The 18,755-nt window shown below is 38.2% G+C and overlaps 1 protein-coding gene across 8 annotated transcripts in view; it reads right to left on the bottom strand.

Annotated features, from left to right (window-relative positions):
• The window catches only part of cpne5a (copine Va), a 98,135-nt gene that overhangs the window by 34,113 nt on the left and 45,267 nt on the right, over window positions 1-18,755 (bottom strand). For all 8 annotated transcript variants that reach the window (XM_078950694.1, XM_078950693.1, XM_020704604.3 and 5 more), the window contains 5 exons: window positions 10,411-10,474; window positions 4,370-4,473; window positions 3,065-3,169; window positions 561-602; window positions 341-416 (listed from right to left, as the gene is read on the bottom strand). In XM_078950694.1, coding sequence (XP_078806820.1) covers window positions 341-416; window positions 561-602; window positions 3,065-3,169; window positions 4,370-4,473; window positions 10,411-10,474 — 391 coding nt within the window. The remainder of the gene's footprint in view (window positions 1-340; window positions 417-560; window positions 603-3,064; window positions 3,170-4,369; window positions 4,474-10,410; window positions 10,475-18,755) is intronic.

Here is an 18,755-nt window from a genome sequence, read left to right as displayed (position 1 = left end):
AAAGACAATATCTTTTTCAGAAACTGGAGTTTTTCAAAAGATGCATTCTTGCTTTGGCACTACATTCATTGATGGCACAGAGGCCTTTCCAGTCACACTATGCCTGATGTGTTTTATTTGCCATGACCAAAAGCGGTACTGAGTGAATAGACACAGTTTTTATGGCACAGACAAAAAATAGGTCAGGCTTTCATTTCAGTGGGAATTCTGTTTCACCCAGTTAAAGCAAAGACAGTGAAAAACTAAAAATTTAATGAGCAAAAGGATTCACTGATTAACAACATTTACTGCTCCGAGGCAAAACAGAGGGATGGTTTTGAATGCCTTCATTCACACCCACCTCGTACACATTAGACTCACTCTGACCCCGGCACAGCTCTTTGTAGCTTGTGGAGAATTCACCGATGAAATCGTGGCTGGTGAGGAGAGGCGTTAAAGTTCATTCAGATACGGTTAGCACAGAAGAATGGAAGAACAGCCAACTGACAAAAGCACATGACAGGAGCTTCACACATTTTTCTTATGATCACTTCATAGCTGTATATTCTGAGAATCATTACCTTCCATCTCTGTCCCAGTCATAGACTTCCACCTTGATCGTCCTGTACGGCACAAAAGAACAGAAGAAATCAGTTTCTTTAAGCACATTCCTAAAAAAATATATATATATATTTGTATATTAAAAGGCATGTTGTTGAGCAGAAAAACCCTCTCAAGAATTAATCAAGACCAAAAGAGGCAGTCAGAGTTCATTTAATAGTTCATGAAGGGAAACTACGGTGGCCCTCAAGTGCAAATCACGCCAACTAATAATTCAGTGCAGAAGCATTTTAAAGTCCACAATGACAATTAAAGCAAAATAAATTAATTAAGATAAAACATTACATTTTAGAAATCTAAACAAAATTCCAGAAACCAAAGAACAATAAAAAAAACTAAAAATGAATTTTTTTGGAAAACAAAAAATAATTTCCAGAAGTCAAATTGAAATGTTTAAACTTAACACAAAAACAGAAATGGTAGGTACAATGGGACATCGCTGATTGGATGATGTTGCTTGAGTTTGGACATTTATGTTTTTCAAATCCAACTTCAGTGTTTGCATATTTATAAAATTTTTGTGATTAGTACAGAGCAATACCTTTTAGCTGGAATGATGGACAAACATCATCATCCAATCAGTGATGTCCAATTGTACCTACCTTTTCCAGTTTAGTCTTTCGTTTTGCTTTTTTAAATTGTCATAGTGATCTTTAACATGTTTTTGTGTTGAATGATTGTGTTGGTGTGGAATCTGTCATATAGAGCAAACTTCAAGCTTTCCACATTAAAAACACCAACTTTGTTATGAAAATGTGGCAACATTGAGAAATGTTTCTTATCTCCAGTTAAGAGTATAATGGCAAAAACAGAGAGCTACCAGTTTTATGTTTTATCACTGTGAACAATAACAATATCATTAAAAACATTAAATGCACTTCATATTAATTGATGTGCAAACAATCTCAACTCCCACAGAGGAGACACAGGTGGACAAAAAAACAAATTATTTAAAAATAAAATTCATTTAAAAAAAATCACAACATTTTGGTAATGTTTCTTTTTATGTCCTTAATTGGAGGCAAAAGCATAAGCAAAAGCTCCTAATACGTTTCAGTCAATCATGTGTCAGAAAGAGGAGCAGGCTGGATGTTTGGGCTTTTTTGCTGTTTTTCTGACCTGAACTCATTCTGTTGATGTTGTTTGAGACATGATTCACCTGGGGCAAGAATTTGATTTCGTTAACTATGAAAAAAAAAAGCTTTTTTTTAATGCATAACCAGCAAATATGCAGTTTAAGTCTGAAAAAAACATCACAATCCTGACAAGACAAACAGGCACAGAACCTATGTTAACATCTGTGCCACATGTTTTCAAAATGAGAAAACATCTGAAGTCCACGTTAAAATCATCATCAGATACCAGAATAATGTCTCAGACAGCTTAATATAAAAAAAATACATATTTCGTTTTTTTCTTTTTGCTCTCAACCCTCAAATCAGATCCACTCCCAGAGGGGGTTTTTCAGTGGATATAGGAGATTTTTCTTTCTGATCACAAAGCCATATGATTACAAGAGTTTTCTCAAATCCAATCTGCAGAAAGATGATTGCTGAGAGTAGGGAGGCTAAATAAACCAATCATTTTCATCATTTCATTTACATGGACAAGAAGAAAAAAGAAGAGAAATAGAGGGAAATGACAACCCCTTTTTTCTGTCAATGTAAATACTGCAAGTTAAAATTAAATACATTATTGGTCAATGAACCCAACATTTTACAACAATGCAAATTTTAAGATTCCTGTACCTCTTCAGATGCAGAGGTTAAAAAAAAGAATTTGCAAGCAAAGCAAACTATACATTTCACAACAGAAATGGAGACACCCTTATTTTGTGGATTTCTCTCGCCATCAACATCCTCAAAGGGAATCAGGCATCTTTCATGCTTCTGCTCCATCTGTCTGACCCAATTAGCTTCTCTGGGCAGGTAAGCTGAGAGACGAACTGCGAGCAGGGAATCTCTGTTGGCACCTGGTGTGGTGGAGAGGGCACGGTTTAACGTGCTCGCCTGCGCTCTCATGACTGCTTGGGTCAACACTCTTCCCATGCTTCATCACATGTACATACACACACAGGAACCCAACAACTGTCAAAATTAATGGAACCTGTTAAAAAAAATCTTTCCCACGACACTGGCATCATTTGTCATCTTGTAAATTATTTTCTTGCCAAAAGTCCTCCTGTTCCTCAGGTGCCTGAATTCTGAGGAGAGGCAGATGTGAGCAAAGATGTAGGTGCCAATCAGGAACCAGATTTTTTTTTTTTTATGAGCTTGTGGGTAAATTAATGAACAGCAGGGGAGGTTGCCATGTGGTCATGCAATCTGCAATAATTATAAATTCGGCAGCAGATTAAAGAACAGAACAAAATTAATTATTGCAAAATTTGAAGCAACTATGCCATTTTTTTTAAACAGACCTGACTGACATAGTAAAAAATACCCAACAGAAAAACATCACTTGCCGGTCATAGTCTCCATTGCAAAGTGCCCTGACAGGAATGGAGAAGGGCTGCCACATTGGGTTCAGAGTGTTCTTCACCACTTCTGTTTTGTGACAGATAGTGAACCTGGAGCAGGAAACAACAACAATTCACGTGGCTGCAAAACAAAAATACCCATAGAGTCACAGGACACCTGTTCATTTGCTTGACATAACACAAAAAATCAATAAATTATTTGGCATCAACTCATAACATTCAGGCACATACATTTAAACCAGATGACTGGTGAAAGTTTAAACCAAGGGTGAGGACCGAGGGCCCGTTTCCTGCTTGTTTTCCAACATCTCCTGCTCTGGCACTCTCTAATTGACTGGACACACATGATCCAGATACTCAGTCTTGAGCAGAGCAAAGAGATCTGAAAAAACTTGCAAGCACACCAGCCCTTGAGGAATGGGGTTCCCCATCTTTGATTAAAACCAAGTGGAGTAAAAGGAGGTTAAAGGGACTTTGATAATGGCATGTTGTTGGTATCAGACACTGTCATTTAGGTTTTTACGGAAACACTGATCTCCTGGGATTTTAAAGAACCAACATCTGAACACCTGTAGATGTCAGGATTAAGCTTTTAGTTTGTATGAGCAAAGTCATGTTTTCTTGGGTTTTTTTAAGTTTAAAGTTCTAGTCACATGCTCAGGCTCCTGCACTTTCGAGTCTTACTCCACAAGTTCCTGACAACGATCTGACAAAACTGAAAACCAGACACACAAAGATGCTGAGGATGTTTGACTCGATGAAGACAGGGAAAAGCAAATTTTATTAATAGAGATTAAACCAAGAAACAACCATGGAGATCAAACAAATCCAACTAAAGGGCACAGTCACACACCTGGATTTTCCAAAGTTCATAAAATAGTTTTAAAAGTTGACACTTCCAAAACATTTAGAGAATTTCAGATATATGAAGGAAACTGACTTGAGATAGCATAAAGTTACAGTAATCCAACACTCACAACTGATGTTTGCAGTGATCACTCCACAAAACATTAGGAGATTGTCCAAAAGACCAGCAGGAGACATAGGGAGGACTTTTATCATCTAAGACCATCCAACACTGTTACTTGTTTTGTGGGTTCTCCTCTTTGACTCTTCAATCCTGAATGATTGGTGGCAGGGTTTTATGACAGGTCACTAAGTTAGTCTTTTATTTTGCTTAAGGACCAATTTCACATTAAACATTGATGACGGGAGCTGTTTGCAAGCTGATTAAATCTTGTGTGAGTAAAGAGAAGCCCACTGAACTAAAGAACAAAGAGAAAAACTTACGTTCCATCCTCGTTGCTTCTATAGAAAACCATAAAGGGATCGGACTTTCCAAAAAAGTCCTTCTTGTCCAGCTTGTTTGCACAAAACTGCATGGTGGCGTAATCCTGCAAAATAAAATAAAACAAAAAAAACAGTCAAAGAAGTAGAGCTGCCAAAAACCATGAAGCAAGCCAAGATGTCTCTGTTTGGCTCATGCTTTGTTATTACATCCTGTCCCTGGGTACTAAATAAAAGCAGTGAAGCACAAGAAAGTGGAAAATAAAGATGACAGACTCTAAATAAGAGCAGGTCAAAGCAACTGCACTAGTGTCCAAAATCTGAAAATGGCTTTTCCTTGGATGCAACTGCTGCATGTAAAATACCCATTTTGCTTAGAACATTTACAAGCAGAGGCACAATATTTAAAGAGAGTGAAAGACTGTAAACCCTACAAACTAAAGAGGAGTTGAGAAATAAACAAATATATAGACTGAATCGAGTGGTCCATGAGACAGACTGGCAAAACCTTTAATTATACTACTTTAGAAATCTTTCTAATGATTGGTGCTGCAACAAACGTCTGTCCAGGCCAATTAATGTTCTCAATTCCAGAAAGTTCCTTTGAGTCCTATTCAACAGTCCATATTCCTGGAGTCGTACCGAGAAGCAACTGTTTGGAGTTTGCCTTTAGCCTTTTTTGAAGCACATGCAAATCATGCCACAGATTTGAGCAAGTACAGTAGTTTAGTAACAGGACAGTTGGATGAACAGGATATTGAAAAGACTTAAAGTATCTAAAGTCCCAAACTAATCATTTTCAGTGGCCTTTTAATTATGATAATGCTTTTTTATGCAAAAATGAAAAACACAGTATTGCTTTCTAGAACAGTGTTTCTGCAGAGCAGCAGTGTTCATTAGAAATTGGATACTGTTGGCACAGAGTTAGCCCGTCCCTTTCCCATCATCTATCTGTTTGCACTCACTCCTGCTAGCTTACAGCTCATCACAACCCCAAGCTAACATTACCGGTGAGACAAAAACGAGCAATATTGGAGCTATCCAGCCGTCCAGGTTTGAGTCAGATGCCAGCTCAGACAAGGAAAACGAAGATGTTAATAGACCTATTTGTCTGCAAGCAGACGCATCAGAATGAAGTGGAGCAAGGAGCTTGTGGCATAATAGTTTGTCTTGGATGTCACATCTACATGGTTTTTCCAATGTTTTTTTCTGCTCCTGATTCACCACAGTATTAATAAAATAGTCAGAAATGCAATTTTAAGCTCAGTTCTCTTTTTATAAGGAGTAGGCGATACTGGGAATTTGGTTATTGATCCAATATCAAATAATTACAGATTCAGTAGTAAAAAAAAATGTAATAAAGTTAAGTCAAAGTGTCATTAGTTGTCACACACCTAGGTCTGTGACATTTATTCTCCGCATTTGACCGCTAGGGGAGCAGTGAGCTGCAGACACAGCCACTCAGGAACCATTTGGTGGTTTAAGTACCAGTAAATACAAAAATGTAAAGAACACAACAAACCTGCCATTAGTGCATATATGTAGCTCTTTAATGAATCTCTCACTGCCCGATGAAGCAGCAAGGGGGGGGCAAGGTGTGAGCATAGGCTGTAAAAATGATGGACGAATTGAGTCGTCACCCACAGAAAATGCCTTACCTCTGGCTCTCGCTAAATGAGGCAAATTCCCTCACCAGTACTTCCTGATACAGGTGCAGCCATGTTGAAACCAGTCGACAGTGATTGGTCCGAGTAGCCCTGAGTCATCGGATCTATGGCATTGGCGAACGGTGATTGCCATAGATACAATGACTCAGAGCGGGGGGATGTGCACCGTTTACGTAAACAGACAGTGTTGCCGGATTGGGCAGTTTTTCACTTAAATCAGGCAGGCTATTGCTTAAATTGGGCAGTTTTTTGCCCAATCTGAAAACCCTTGAGGATAGACAGATGCTGCGGTAGCACGAGGTCCGTAAAGAAAGTCAAGCTCTTTACTATACGAGTGTCGATCTCATCATCCTAGTATCAATACTTCACCTTGGTATCAATACAATCGAAACTCATCACAATCAATACTCAGATCAATCCGCCCACCCCTACTTTTTGTATGTCATCCATTGTGAGAAAAATGCCACAAAACATGCTAAAAACACCAAAAACACAATTTCCATCGGTCAGTCTTTTAAAAGTAGAACTGTTATTGGATCTGAATCAGCAGTGTAGTGAGCATGACCTCCATTGATTGCTTTGACCCATATTAGTGTGGCAACACACTTGTGACCTACCTAACACTGACCTCCATCACATCACTCTATGAGCTGAATGCATACACAGCTCCAAAGTGCCATCGAGCTACTTTTGTTTTTAACTGAGTTTTCTTTTTATTCATTTTTTTAAAGTAATTTCTGACAGAAGATTTCAAACTGGAAGAAGATTCTAATTCTAAAGCTGCATATCTACTTTCATTCTAGCTGTCATTTTCACTTATCTCCTCTGCTTCTAATCAGTATGTAATAAAGGTGGGGGGGTGTCAATGGGAAATTGTATTTTTCCAGCTGAATGCAGATCAGAAGTCATATAGCCTCACATTGCCCGTTATTATATCCAAAATGTGGACTGCTTTCCCTCAAGAAAATCTAATAACTCAAGCCATCTTTTTGGCTGTATCAAACAAATAATATGACATTACAATCAAGTTGTCAGTTGCCAAAGCCTTTAAAGTGTCCCCTATAACTGTTCTGCACAGCTGTGGCTTAGCCTTCACAAATACACCATCATGGCAACATGGTACTTTACGTCTTCATTATGCACAGATAAGACTTGCAGCCGAACGGTGTTCTCTCATTAAGGGGGGAAAAGGGAGAACATTAATTTCAGCGGCTGATGTTCAGCAGCAGCAGGGAAACTTGGGCCACAGCTTGTGTTTCTGTACCAAGATGGCTCTGCAGGAGGTACGAAACAGAGCACAGACACAAAGCAGGGCAGACAATACCTGAGTTGGTGCTGCATAAAATGTCTTTGACATGGTCAAAAATGCAAACTGTAATGAATCATTGAATGAAACGTGTGCCAAGGGATTATACCAGCCCGACGTTTGCACAGCTCCTTTGAATACATTCAAGCACGACTCCATTCATTCTAGTGTTTGTTCATTATGAAGGCAAGCATTGGGGCGGGATTTTCCTTTGTCACTGTGACATTCAGTTTTCTCTTATGCAAAGAAAGCAAAAAAAAAAAAAAAATCAAATGAACCAAAGCAGTTCATACTATGGGTTTTTAGAAGCTTTCACCATGGAAACAAAAATATCTGTTGCAATTACAGCTGAGTCAATAGTAAACTAAGATGGATGTTATTAGGGCTGTGTATTGCCAAGAGTCTCGTGATATGAAATCACGATACACATGACACCATATGACATCCCATATTATCCCAAATATATCACAATATTTCAGGAGTATGACTTTAATAAACTTTGTCTGTATACTAACACACCTTACACAAACTAAATAGTATAATATACATTTTAGACTGCATCTCATATGAATTGCTTTTACCCAGGCAATTTTCAAGTGACTTTCTTTTTGATATATTATGAAGTACTTTTTCAACACTCAACATTGTTTGGTTTCCACAACAAAATGTTTTTTAGAAATAAAAAAAAGCTTAAAATGTGCCTTAACCTATAAAGATTTTAAAAATGAATTGCTATATATTTCCAGCATTGCTGTGAATGTGAATGTGCTTACTGAATTTAGGAAATGGCAACTGGATTGAACGACCAAGGAAGCAACAAACAATCTCTAACAATCTGCTTTTTTTAGTTAAAAAACGAGTTTCATTGAGTTGTGTAACAACAACCACAACACCAATGAGTAAACGTCTACCCCAAGATGGTTCTCACAAGATTTTTTTTTCTTTTTTCCTTTTTTATGAATTAAAATGAATGAAATTGTAGACAAAAACAAGTAGAATAAGAATCCAAGAAAAGTTATGATGTGCCGAAGAGTATTTTCCATTTAGGAAAACTCTATAAACATATTGTGTAATTCCTCACACATATAATTTGATATATAGTAATGATTTTTTTGAACATTTCCAAATGTGGCTTTTTTTAGGACTCTTTGTTTATGAATAAATAAATGTGGCTAAGAAGAAGATCAAATTACTGCAAAGTTTGTCTATTTTGTCTGGAAGAAGGATTACAAATATTTTACAATCTCTGGAAATATAGCCTGGGAACATAATATTTGGTTTTAACCTTTTTTTTTTAATAATTCCAAAAGGTTTGTATTTTGGGACATTCAACTGTTGAGGCTTGGTGTGCTGGCAACTAGTGGTTGGAGGTTTAAGCGAACACAAAAAAAAGATGCTGAACTTCATGTTTGCTTCTAAATAATTAAAAATGGTTTTGGCAGCATTTGAAATCAACTCCAGTATCACCAAATAAAATATCGTTATATTTCACAGTATCCATTTTTTCCCCCTCACTCCTAAATGTAATGCATACTTTTATCACACTTTTCCTTTCTTGGTATTTTTAACCAAAGAGCTACAGATAAAATGATATAATTTTTTGTAGAATCTACCAATTGCGGAAAAAATAACTTTTCTTTTTTTTTTTTTTTTTTGCTGTGCATATAAATCTTTCTCAATTTGAGTTCAGCACAGATATGCACCATGGTTTCCAGCTCCCACATGTAAAGTAGCTTATATGGATCACCCAGAGCTGCAGGAAGACCAAGAGGAAGATCTGAAAGTGAGCCAGGCACTGCTCAGCAGTCATATATGCCAGAGATAATGACAGCCAAGAGGAAGCCTTTGAACCATGCAGAGACTGCTGCTCAGTCTAATGATACCTGGCAAATTCACCAAAAGGGCGATAGCCGACCCTCCAAAACTTCCATGTCAGTTCTCCCTCTACTTATCTCCCTTTCCCCAAACAAGTTGCTGTGTTTACTCCAAGCAAACAGCAACTCGGCTGTCTCCATTTATTAGTCACAGGTGGATTTGAGAATTAACACCATTTAAATGGATGGGAGCAACTCAAAACATTCATAATTCTCAGATGTTCCCATTTAACTACTTTTCTGCCTCTCTTTTCACTTTTTAGTCTTTTCTCATTCCTCAGGTGGTGCTGTCTTCAGGGTTAAATTGATTTCCCGTATCATTCTATCTCTAATTAACTTTAGTGGGGAAGAAAACAGAAAACAACATTTGCAAGAGTAATGATCATTTGCATTCATATAACTTAATGATTTCCAAGAGTGGTGCTTTGCACTTCTGCTTCTGACTGCTATTGCTGCATATGCCATCCACCTGATGACTCACAGCAGCCCTTCTATGACTTTCAACACCTACACTTTACTTCAGCGGGGAAGAATCAGCACTGGCAATCAGGTGCCTTTAATCGGCAGCACAGATGTTTAAAAGTAGAAAACTTCACCAAAGTTAAGAAAAACCTCTGTGGCACCAGTAATTCTGTATGAAATTGACACATTCAAACAATCAGTGGGCAATTTGTCTGAAACGCATAAATGTATTTGTTTCACATAAAACAAAAGTCCATTGTTGTCAACTATAAGTCTTACTGCAGCACGCTGCAGCGCTGTCAGCTCAATACGTGATTATTTACTATCTGCATTTGTACGTTAAAGCAGAAATGTGTTTTACCACAGCCCATATCACGACAAATGCCTGATTTAGTGACTGAAAAGAAGGAGGCTTCATTAAAGAGCCATTGAGGCTTATTTCGTATTCGCTGTGAACACAATTTCCAAATGGCAAAAAACAATTGCGTGGTAACGCAGCGTATCCTCCTCCTTTAATGGGGACGTTTATGATGCAATATATCTCGCAGACAGCAAGTACGTACAATAAAAATCCCACTCCAACTCAGCAGGCTTGTAACCATCTCCAAACATGCATTTTTCTGGTTCAGTTAGAGTCTGATATGCCTTGCAAAGTAACACCCGTTAAAATATTTTTGAAACAGTGTAAAGAAATTACACTGAGTTACACAAAGTGGTAAAATTCTTTAGACATACTCTGCAGTTTCCCAGCTCTTCCGCAGACAGGATTATGGTTCCGCAGGTCTTCCCAGGTATGCCTCTGTAAAAACAAACACATCAGTCACTTTCCTTGCACCACCGTAGGATCGAGCTTGCATCATAAAAGATTTTGAAAATTCCATAAGTCATGAAAAAGGGACATTATGATGGGATTTCTCAAACATACGTCTACTTTATCAGCCTTTGCATTCTACAATAAACTTCCATCAAAGAAGATCAATGTAATACAAAGAAAGTCAGAAAAAAAGTTTTTAAGGATGTTTAAAACAATTTGTATGCACACACAAAGCATTATAACCTATAAGGCTTTACATGGCATGGCCCCATCCTATATTAAAGACCTCATAGTGCCTTACCAACCAAACACAACACTTTGCTCGCAAAATGCAGGACTGCTTGTGGTTACCAGAATTTATAAAAGCACAGTTGGAGGTAGAGCCTTTAGCCATCAAGCCCCTGTTTTATGGAATAAGCCCTCTAGCTCATGTAAGAGAGGCCGACACAGTTTCTACATTCAAAGTTAGACTTAAAACATTCCTCTTTGGACAGGCTTATTGTCAGACTAGCTAGTGTTCAGGGAATATTTACCTTACTGTTAATTTCTTTAAATTAAACTTAACAATAACAATAAAGTTGTTAGTAGGCTGCTAGAAGTTTGAAGCTGGGGTAACTATGGTGCACTGGGGTTCTGACCTCTTTTCTCATCTACTTCTACCCTCTTTCTCTTCTCTATTCTTAATCATTTATTTATCTTTTAGTTCTCCATGCCTGTGTTTGGTGCAGTGCGATTCTTGTTCTCTTCCCTCTCCCATCCTGGGGAGTGGGAGTGCTTCCAGATTCCAGTTGGCTCATCCGTGCTTCTGTACCTGATCGTGTACCTCGTTTCTGGCTCGCCTCTACTACTGCTCCTACACCTGGCTGTGGATCCCGTCTCCGGCACCCACAGCTGTAACCCAATTTCATCTGGATGAAGCTTGTCTGCTGGACTTTAAATATGTAGTTGTAGAGTTAGATAAGTTAATTCCGGAATCCGTTTATTTTTGGGAGTTTTTCCTTACCGCGAAGGAGGGTCTAAGGGCAGGGATGCCCAGTTTAGTTTAGTCTGTTTAGTAAAAGTTTAGTTTTATCCTAGTGAATTCAATTCATTTATGATCCTTTTTGATTGTATGTTCACTTTACAATTACCGATAAGAAGCCCATTGAGACGACTGTTGTTGTGAATTTGGGCTATACAAATAAAATTGAATTGAATTGAATTTAAATAAACATACCATCCATAAAACACCTATAAACTTCAAAATAATTAAGCTGTACTCATTTGTTGTACAAAATGTACCAATGATTTTATAACTCTAATGTAAATTGTTTTTTTTCCTGTTTCTTTTTTTTTGTTTCTGCAGTCCACCAATTCGACTAAAAAAACTGCAAGCATTGCATTAAATATTATTTTTCTATATTTTTGAAGCATAATTGTTTTCTTTTGACATATCCTTAACATTCACTGATGCAAGGAACAGCAGGAAAATTCCTTTCAAAATACACAAAAAAAGATCTATCAGTTTTCCGATCATGCAGCGGCACTCCAACTGCCGACACTCCTGTCAATTTTTCCCATAAAGAATGAAATTACATGCAACGTCCGATGGGGCCTTAGCAGGAGACTAATCATCAGAAGGTCAAACCTGCTGCAAATCCTCATCAAGCTGTGACAGCTGAACTGACTGTTCTTTATTTTGGATTCTCTCACACAAAACTAGAAGCAGGCTGTGTCTGCAGCACACACACAAGGCTAACATTCAATTCTAGCAGGGCCTAAAAGTAGAATAAGTGAAATTTCAGCTTTGAAATGGAGGCATGTTTGCAGATAGAGTGTCTTTTCTCCTTCTGATTCACTTGCATAGTAAATGAATGCATTTTTTAGGTGCTTCCAACAGCCTCCTAAGATGATTGTTTGTGCGGCAGAGCTGCCTAAAAGCAAATACTTTTTTTTCTAAAATACTAACGTTGATCAGCAACTCAATACAAGCTTGGCAACCAAAGCAATCAGCTGTAACAGCAACGCTGTCTTTATGAGGCTAAATGCGGAATGAAGCCATTGTACTCCGAAGGCAGGCACACTTAATTCTCTGGCTTTATCTTCGAGGTCTGGGGAGACCAGTTTCAAGGTGAATTAACTACCCTTGAATTATTGATGTTTCACTCCAAAGCTGTTGCTGTGCAGCTTGATGATGCTTTAAAGAGCCAGTAAAATGTTCACCAATGAGGCTATAGTAAACCCTGCACACTTCCCTGGTCAAATTATCTCCCTAAGGTCACAGCAATGACTGCCGCTCCTATCAAAGAGGGAAATTAGACCCGGTGAATGGTCAAATATGAGCTCCAGGTGCACACCTCCCATTCTCACTTCTGCTGTAGATAGGAAGGCAGGTAAAGTTTAAAGCTCCTCTGAATTATTTGTGTTTTGAGCATGGCGTCGAGAATACACACAAACTGATGGAGCAAATGTAAAGGGTACCTGCGGCGCTTTGAACTGAAATGAGAGTGATATTAACTCTTCGATTGTCAGTCATTTCTGAAAGAGTAAACTGAAATGTTTTCAGGTGCTTCACCACATGACAAAATAAAGCTGCATGGCTCCCCCATTCTGCAGTATTGTGTAACCTCCATGCAACTTGTGCAACAAATACTATGACTGTTTTTAGTGTTTAAGTTGTGTATTTTGTTTGTTTCTAACTAAAACTAGCCTTTACTGAATTCTCCTATAAGGGCGGATTTCCCCTATCCCTCCAATTGTAGGTGCATTTGGATGGAGATGGGTGTCCGAAATAGTTTTCTGAAGGTGAAACCCTTGTGGCGGAGGGCTCTGTATCCCTCTGCCGCAAGGGTAATCCGCGTCTCACTTTGCCACGGAGGAGAAACATACTTCTTCATGTGGGTGTGCTCTGAAGCACAGAAGTTTACATTTATATGCAAGTAGTGACCTTTCGTTTTAGCATGACTTTTTAAAGTTATGAAACTGACGTTAGGCATTTTCTGACCGCTGGCAGGTACTCGCTAATGTGAATGAGAGGCGACTTTTGAGGATGTCATCGAGTAGGATTGATGTCTGAATTAGAGGACACTACTTTTCTATAACTCTCTGTTTGGAGGGCTAAATGAAGGGGTAGGGAGATCCCGTAGGGGTAGGGGAAGAATGGTGTAATTTACTGTAATCCTGGCCTGGCACAAATCGCAGTTATTAATTTCTTCTCCATGATCAATTTTCTAACGGTTGGGTTTTCTATTAATAAAAAGGGATGCCATCCTTACATCACTACCAAACCTAAGTACCTGGTTGGTCAAAATGTGACCTGGTTTAACTGTCAACATGTGATCAATGGCCACGTTTTGGACGTAGAGCACGAAAATGGTCGTAGAAATTGCATAGGGGCACAGAAGTCCGAAACACACATTTACAAGCATTTACATAGACTTTTCATTGGACATGGTCACTTGAACGTGCGTTGCCAAGGGCACCATGATCGTAGCTTTAAGAATCTGTTATCTGCCATGATTTCTGTGCTTCCAGAGTGATGTTCATGTGCTCCACTCAAAGCACTGCAGATGAGCAGAGGGCATGACCATATGCTAAGGAACTTTCATAATCAGCACCATTCCTATTCTCCATAATTCATACAGTCACTTACAGGCTCCTGCAAACACTGTGCAGCACAGTCCTGGTGCAAACCTCGACAGACCTCATTTTATCAAACAGATTTGTATTGTGTGGGCGACATCTCTTAAAAAAAATTCCATTATTAAACAAATTTCATTAAGAAAACAAAATAGAGACAGACAAGAGGGTCCTCTGATATAGCAGCATAATGCTACAACTGAAAGTTTTTAGTACAGATATGTTATATTACGTATATTCAAAGTCAATTTTTAGCCTTTTTGTTTGGAAAGTAGTAGCTGTGAATAAAGCCTGCATGTACTCTCAGTTACCTATCAGTGCTGAGCTGAAGAGCTTCTTCTGTCTGGGGCGTGGCCGACTTAACTTTCAGAAGACAGAAGGAAGTCATTGTGGATGCTGCTCACAGTCAGGTCATTAAGATGAAGAATGGTCTTGATATTTAACACCAGAAGAATGTGTCATGCATACAGGAGTGAGGCCAAAGAGTGAGTCCAGCACAAAGCTTTTTTTTCTTCCATACTGCAGTTATTTCGGGGTTGGGATTCAATTGTTCTCTTGAGATTAAACGACCTAAGCATCATGGTGGAGTGTTAGTTTTCACGAAGCTCTTTAAACTTGTCTTTGAAGAGGCGAGAAAAAAAAGAAAGCACTTCATTAAATTAGCTAGAGAACAATCAATTTCTTTAATTGGACAAAAGAAAGTATATTTTTTCCATATCAGAAAATTCAGTAAATAGGTATAAATGAGATCTGGGATAAACTAACAAAATCTAACTGGCTTGTTTTAGTCAAGGCTCGAGAGGACAGGGAGACACATTCTGGCTTTTTACCTCTGTAAACAGTTGGGAAAGCAGGCAAATCACAGTTGAGCAGCATTAGACAAGGTTGCCAGAAACTATGTGGGTTCAAATGGGATTAAACTACTAATCCCTCTGATCTACACACCCAGATAAGCATTGATAATCCTTCACCTTGTCAGGATTTAGAAAAAAGAAAAAGGGTAAAAAGTGCATAATCCATTTCTAAATGACACCAGAATATATCAGAGAGCAGAGACGCTTGAGCCTTGTTTTGTAAAATCAGATAGTGTTTTAAGGTGGTAGCTATAGGCAAACTGTGCAAAGCTCTTTAAATCCTTGTTCAAATCAGCACAAAGCAAGTAAACAGGGTGAAAGCAATGCAAAAATAAAATTTAGCACATACAAACAATAGCCAGAAGGAAAAATGTTTGCCCTTTTTTGAGGTCTGGTTGAAAATATATCAGTGTGCAACTAAGCACTGTCTTTGATTCGATCACTATCTTTTTTTTGTTTTGCATACACCACATGTGAGTTACATGACACGTAAAATAAGGTAGAACAGTGGAGCAATGACCATTAACATAACCTCAGTGATTAGATAAATCCTCGTTAATGGAGTCACACCTACATTACATGTAAGATCCATTAAATGTCGGATGCTTTGTGAGTGTGTTGTAATGCAGCTCACCCAGTGTTGACATTTTGATTACATAAATTACAACACAGTTTTAATTACTACTGCTGTTTGATTTCTGGGGATTCTAAATAAATGGAGCTTTCATCAGCCACCTGCAAGCTTGTTTTGACTGCGAGAGAGATTAGGAGAGGCTGTCAATCAGCAAGACACGTTTCTGCAGAAAATCTTCAAACTAAAACAGGCAGTTCACGCCAACTCAGCTGACATACATGATTCTGAAAAAATTGACAAAACATGTAGACTTTCCTTTAGCAGACGTTTCCCTTTCTTAGGAGCTCCATTCTGTTATACACTAAAAGTTATTTGCATCTCTACAGAACTGCTTTACCCTACACTCTTTAAGTTGAACACAGGTAAATCAATTCATATTGAATTTGGCTGTCCTCACCAACATAGCATAGGATGAAGAAATGGATGCTGATCACTGAGTCATTGCTTTGCAAGCCTCCCCCCCTTGCTTTCCAGCAGGTTGAACATCTGGCTTTGACACAAATTAATATTTTCTTCCATTTCTTGCTGCTAAGGCTTCAATTAACAGGGATGCTAAAACCTGCTGCCTTATTATCTGCAGCATTTTGGAAACCAACACTTTGAAAGGGGCTGTTCTCGCTTGATGATTTGCATTTTTGTTTTGACAGAAGAAAACATGGTTCTTTATTTTAAGGGACATCAATGTCACAGACTAAACAGCAAAAAGCAAAAATAACTGAGAATTAAAAAGCAAACCCCAGCTAGAAGGGGCTTGTACACACTCAGTGGGGTTTAGGTTGTTCGTGTTCTAAGTAGGAATAATTGCTGGAGTCAGGGGGTTCTGGGTTCATCCTTGAAGCTCAAATTAAGATTTACTGAGGTAGCAGAATTTACTGATGCCTAAAGGAAAGCATCCTTAGGGAGCATCAAAACACAATAAAACACAACACGGTCCATCAATTAGATAACTGGTTTACCACTTTTACACCAAGTTTACATGCACAACTATACTTCTAATTTCACACTAAAGAACCTCATATACTAAAAAAAATCATCACTTGTAATTTGGTTCTTCTGAATGTCTGGGATTAGTTTAGATTTAGAGAAAGACATATAAGGGATAGAACTGCCATTAATCAATTATCTGTTCCTACTTAGTCCTGAGTAGCATCCAAGTTAGTTAGTGACAAGACACACTGGCAACTCTTGGTTCAGAATATTAAAAACAGATGAATGTAACAGACTTAATGATGCAACCAGCTGCAGTGGACTTTTGTGGTGAAGCTAGATGGATTTGTCAAGGAAGATTGTCAGGGACTCAGTTTTTTCTGACAGAGGAGTGTGTTGTGACAGATATCTGTATGTTGGACTGCTGGCCTTTTTTTTAACGTGAAATAAAGAACAGAAAACGGTAATCAAAGAGTCTCTGATCCATAGAAAATCAGCTTTTTCTTTCTTTCCTGACATTTTTTTTTTTTGTTAACTTTGTTTTAACTCCAAACAATGAGGACAAAACAAATCCTGACTTCTTTTCTCCTATTTTACCATAACAGGCGAAAACATTATTTTAATATACATTAAAATGTATAAGGTCTTATTAAAAAAATAAAAGTTATCAGTTTATTGATTTCAATCAACTGTTTGTGAACGCAGAATGAGAATAGTGTTTGGGATAAGCCACACAACCCCAGACCTGGTCATTTTTTATTTTATTTTTCCAGATCGATTTTGCTGGAAAATAATCACTTTTGTCTTCATCTCTTATTATGCCGTAGAAAAGCAATTCCTGTCCATCAATCTGTGAAGGATTTGTAGGTTATTTCCAAACAATTTGGCAACAATATTGTTCTACAAAACTACTGATTGGATTGTTTTGTGAGAAGAAATACTAGAAATAGAAAAACATTTAAGTCAGATAACTTTTGACAAGAGTGGATATCCCAGCAGATTCAGTCAGAGGTCTTATTTTCAGCGGAGCTGGTTCGATTAATATTTTAGACAAAACGTGCACGTTGTGTTTCAAGCACCAAATTTGGCATGAATGTACCTTAGGACCCCCTTTTTCAGAAAAGCACGTTAGCTACAAGAAAAATACAAAATGACGGCCATTTGTAAAGATGGCGGCCATATACTCAATTGTTACAAAAATAACAATTTCTATTTGCCACAGTCTCAACAATATGGGCTGTTAGGGCATACAATGCAGTCTTTAAACTTGAGGTGTACCAACAGAACACAAATATAAGTCCATAGCCTGCTGTATCTTTTTGGGGTCACAGGGTTGCTGGAGCCTGTCCCAACTACTGTCGGGAAAAGTCTGGGTACACCCTGGACAGGTTGCCAGTCTGACACAGGGTCCCACAATCACACTAAGGGGCACTTGAGAGCAACTAATTAACCTATGAAGCAGGTTTTTGGACTGTATGAGCATGAAGGGGGGAACATGCCAACTCCACACAGGAAGGTCCCAGATGGAATTCGAAGCAGGGCCTTTCCTGGTGTGAGGCAAGCGCGCTAACCACTGTGCCAACATGCAGTGCCTAACATGCTTTTCTGAAAGAGGGGATCCTAAGGTACATCCATGCCAATGATAAGCTAGTCCACTATTTAGAAAAAACAAATATACGAGACATTTACATTTACGAGACACCAGTCAATTTTACCAAGAATGACCCTCAATAACTGTGGCAGCAGTGTTTTTACTTACAGAAACAACAAAAATGTTTTATCTTGATATAACTTAAGAATCAAGACAACCCATGCTTTTTTTCTTTTTTGGCTGTGTGGATCATCGTCACATATTTAACTTATTTAAAAAACACATTTAAAGAAGATTAAACAGATATTGATCAAAAACACCACATTTTCTGCTTCCAGTTTTGAAAACTTTTGGCTGTCCTTGAATGGTGGTGGAGCTTCAGATGCACTAAAATTGAACTCCTTTTACACCCACTCATTATTTAAATCTGTAGTTCGTTTTATCTCAGATGAAGAGCAGCTGCGTTGCTCCCCATCTCTCTGTTAACTACATTAACCAACTACTTTAAAGAACCGCGAGTCTCTGAGGTAGAAGTGATACATTTGCCGTTAGCGTCTCTTTAAAAACGTGCACGGGAGTCTTGTACCCACAGTATTTATTATTTAGTCTTTAAAATTCATTTCAGCATCACTTATGCACTCT

The sequence above is a fragment of the Oryzias latipes genome, chromosome 7, assembly GCF_053564925.1.
Source record: "Oryzias latipes strain Hd-rR chromosome 7, Olatipes_Hd-rR_3.1".
NCBI lineage: Eukaryota > Metazoa > Chordata > Actinopteri > Beloniformes > Adrianichthyidae > Oryzias > Oryzias latipes.
Note: the sequence above shows the minus strand (reverse complement) of the source record. Positions and strands in the feature narration are given on the sequence as shown.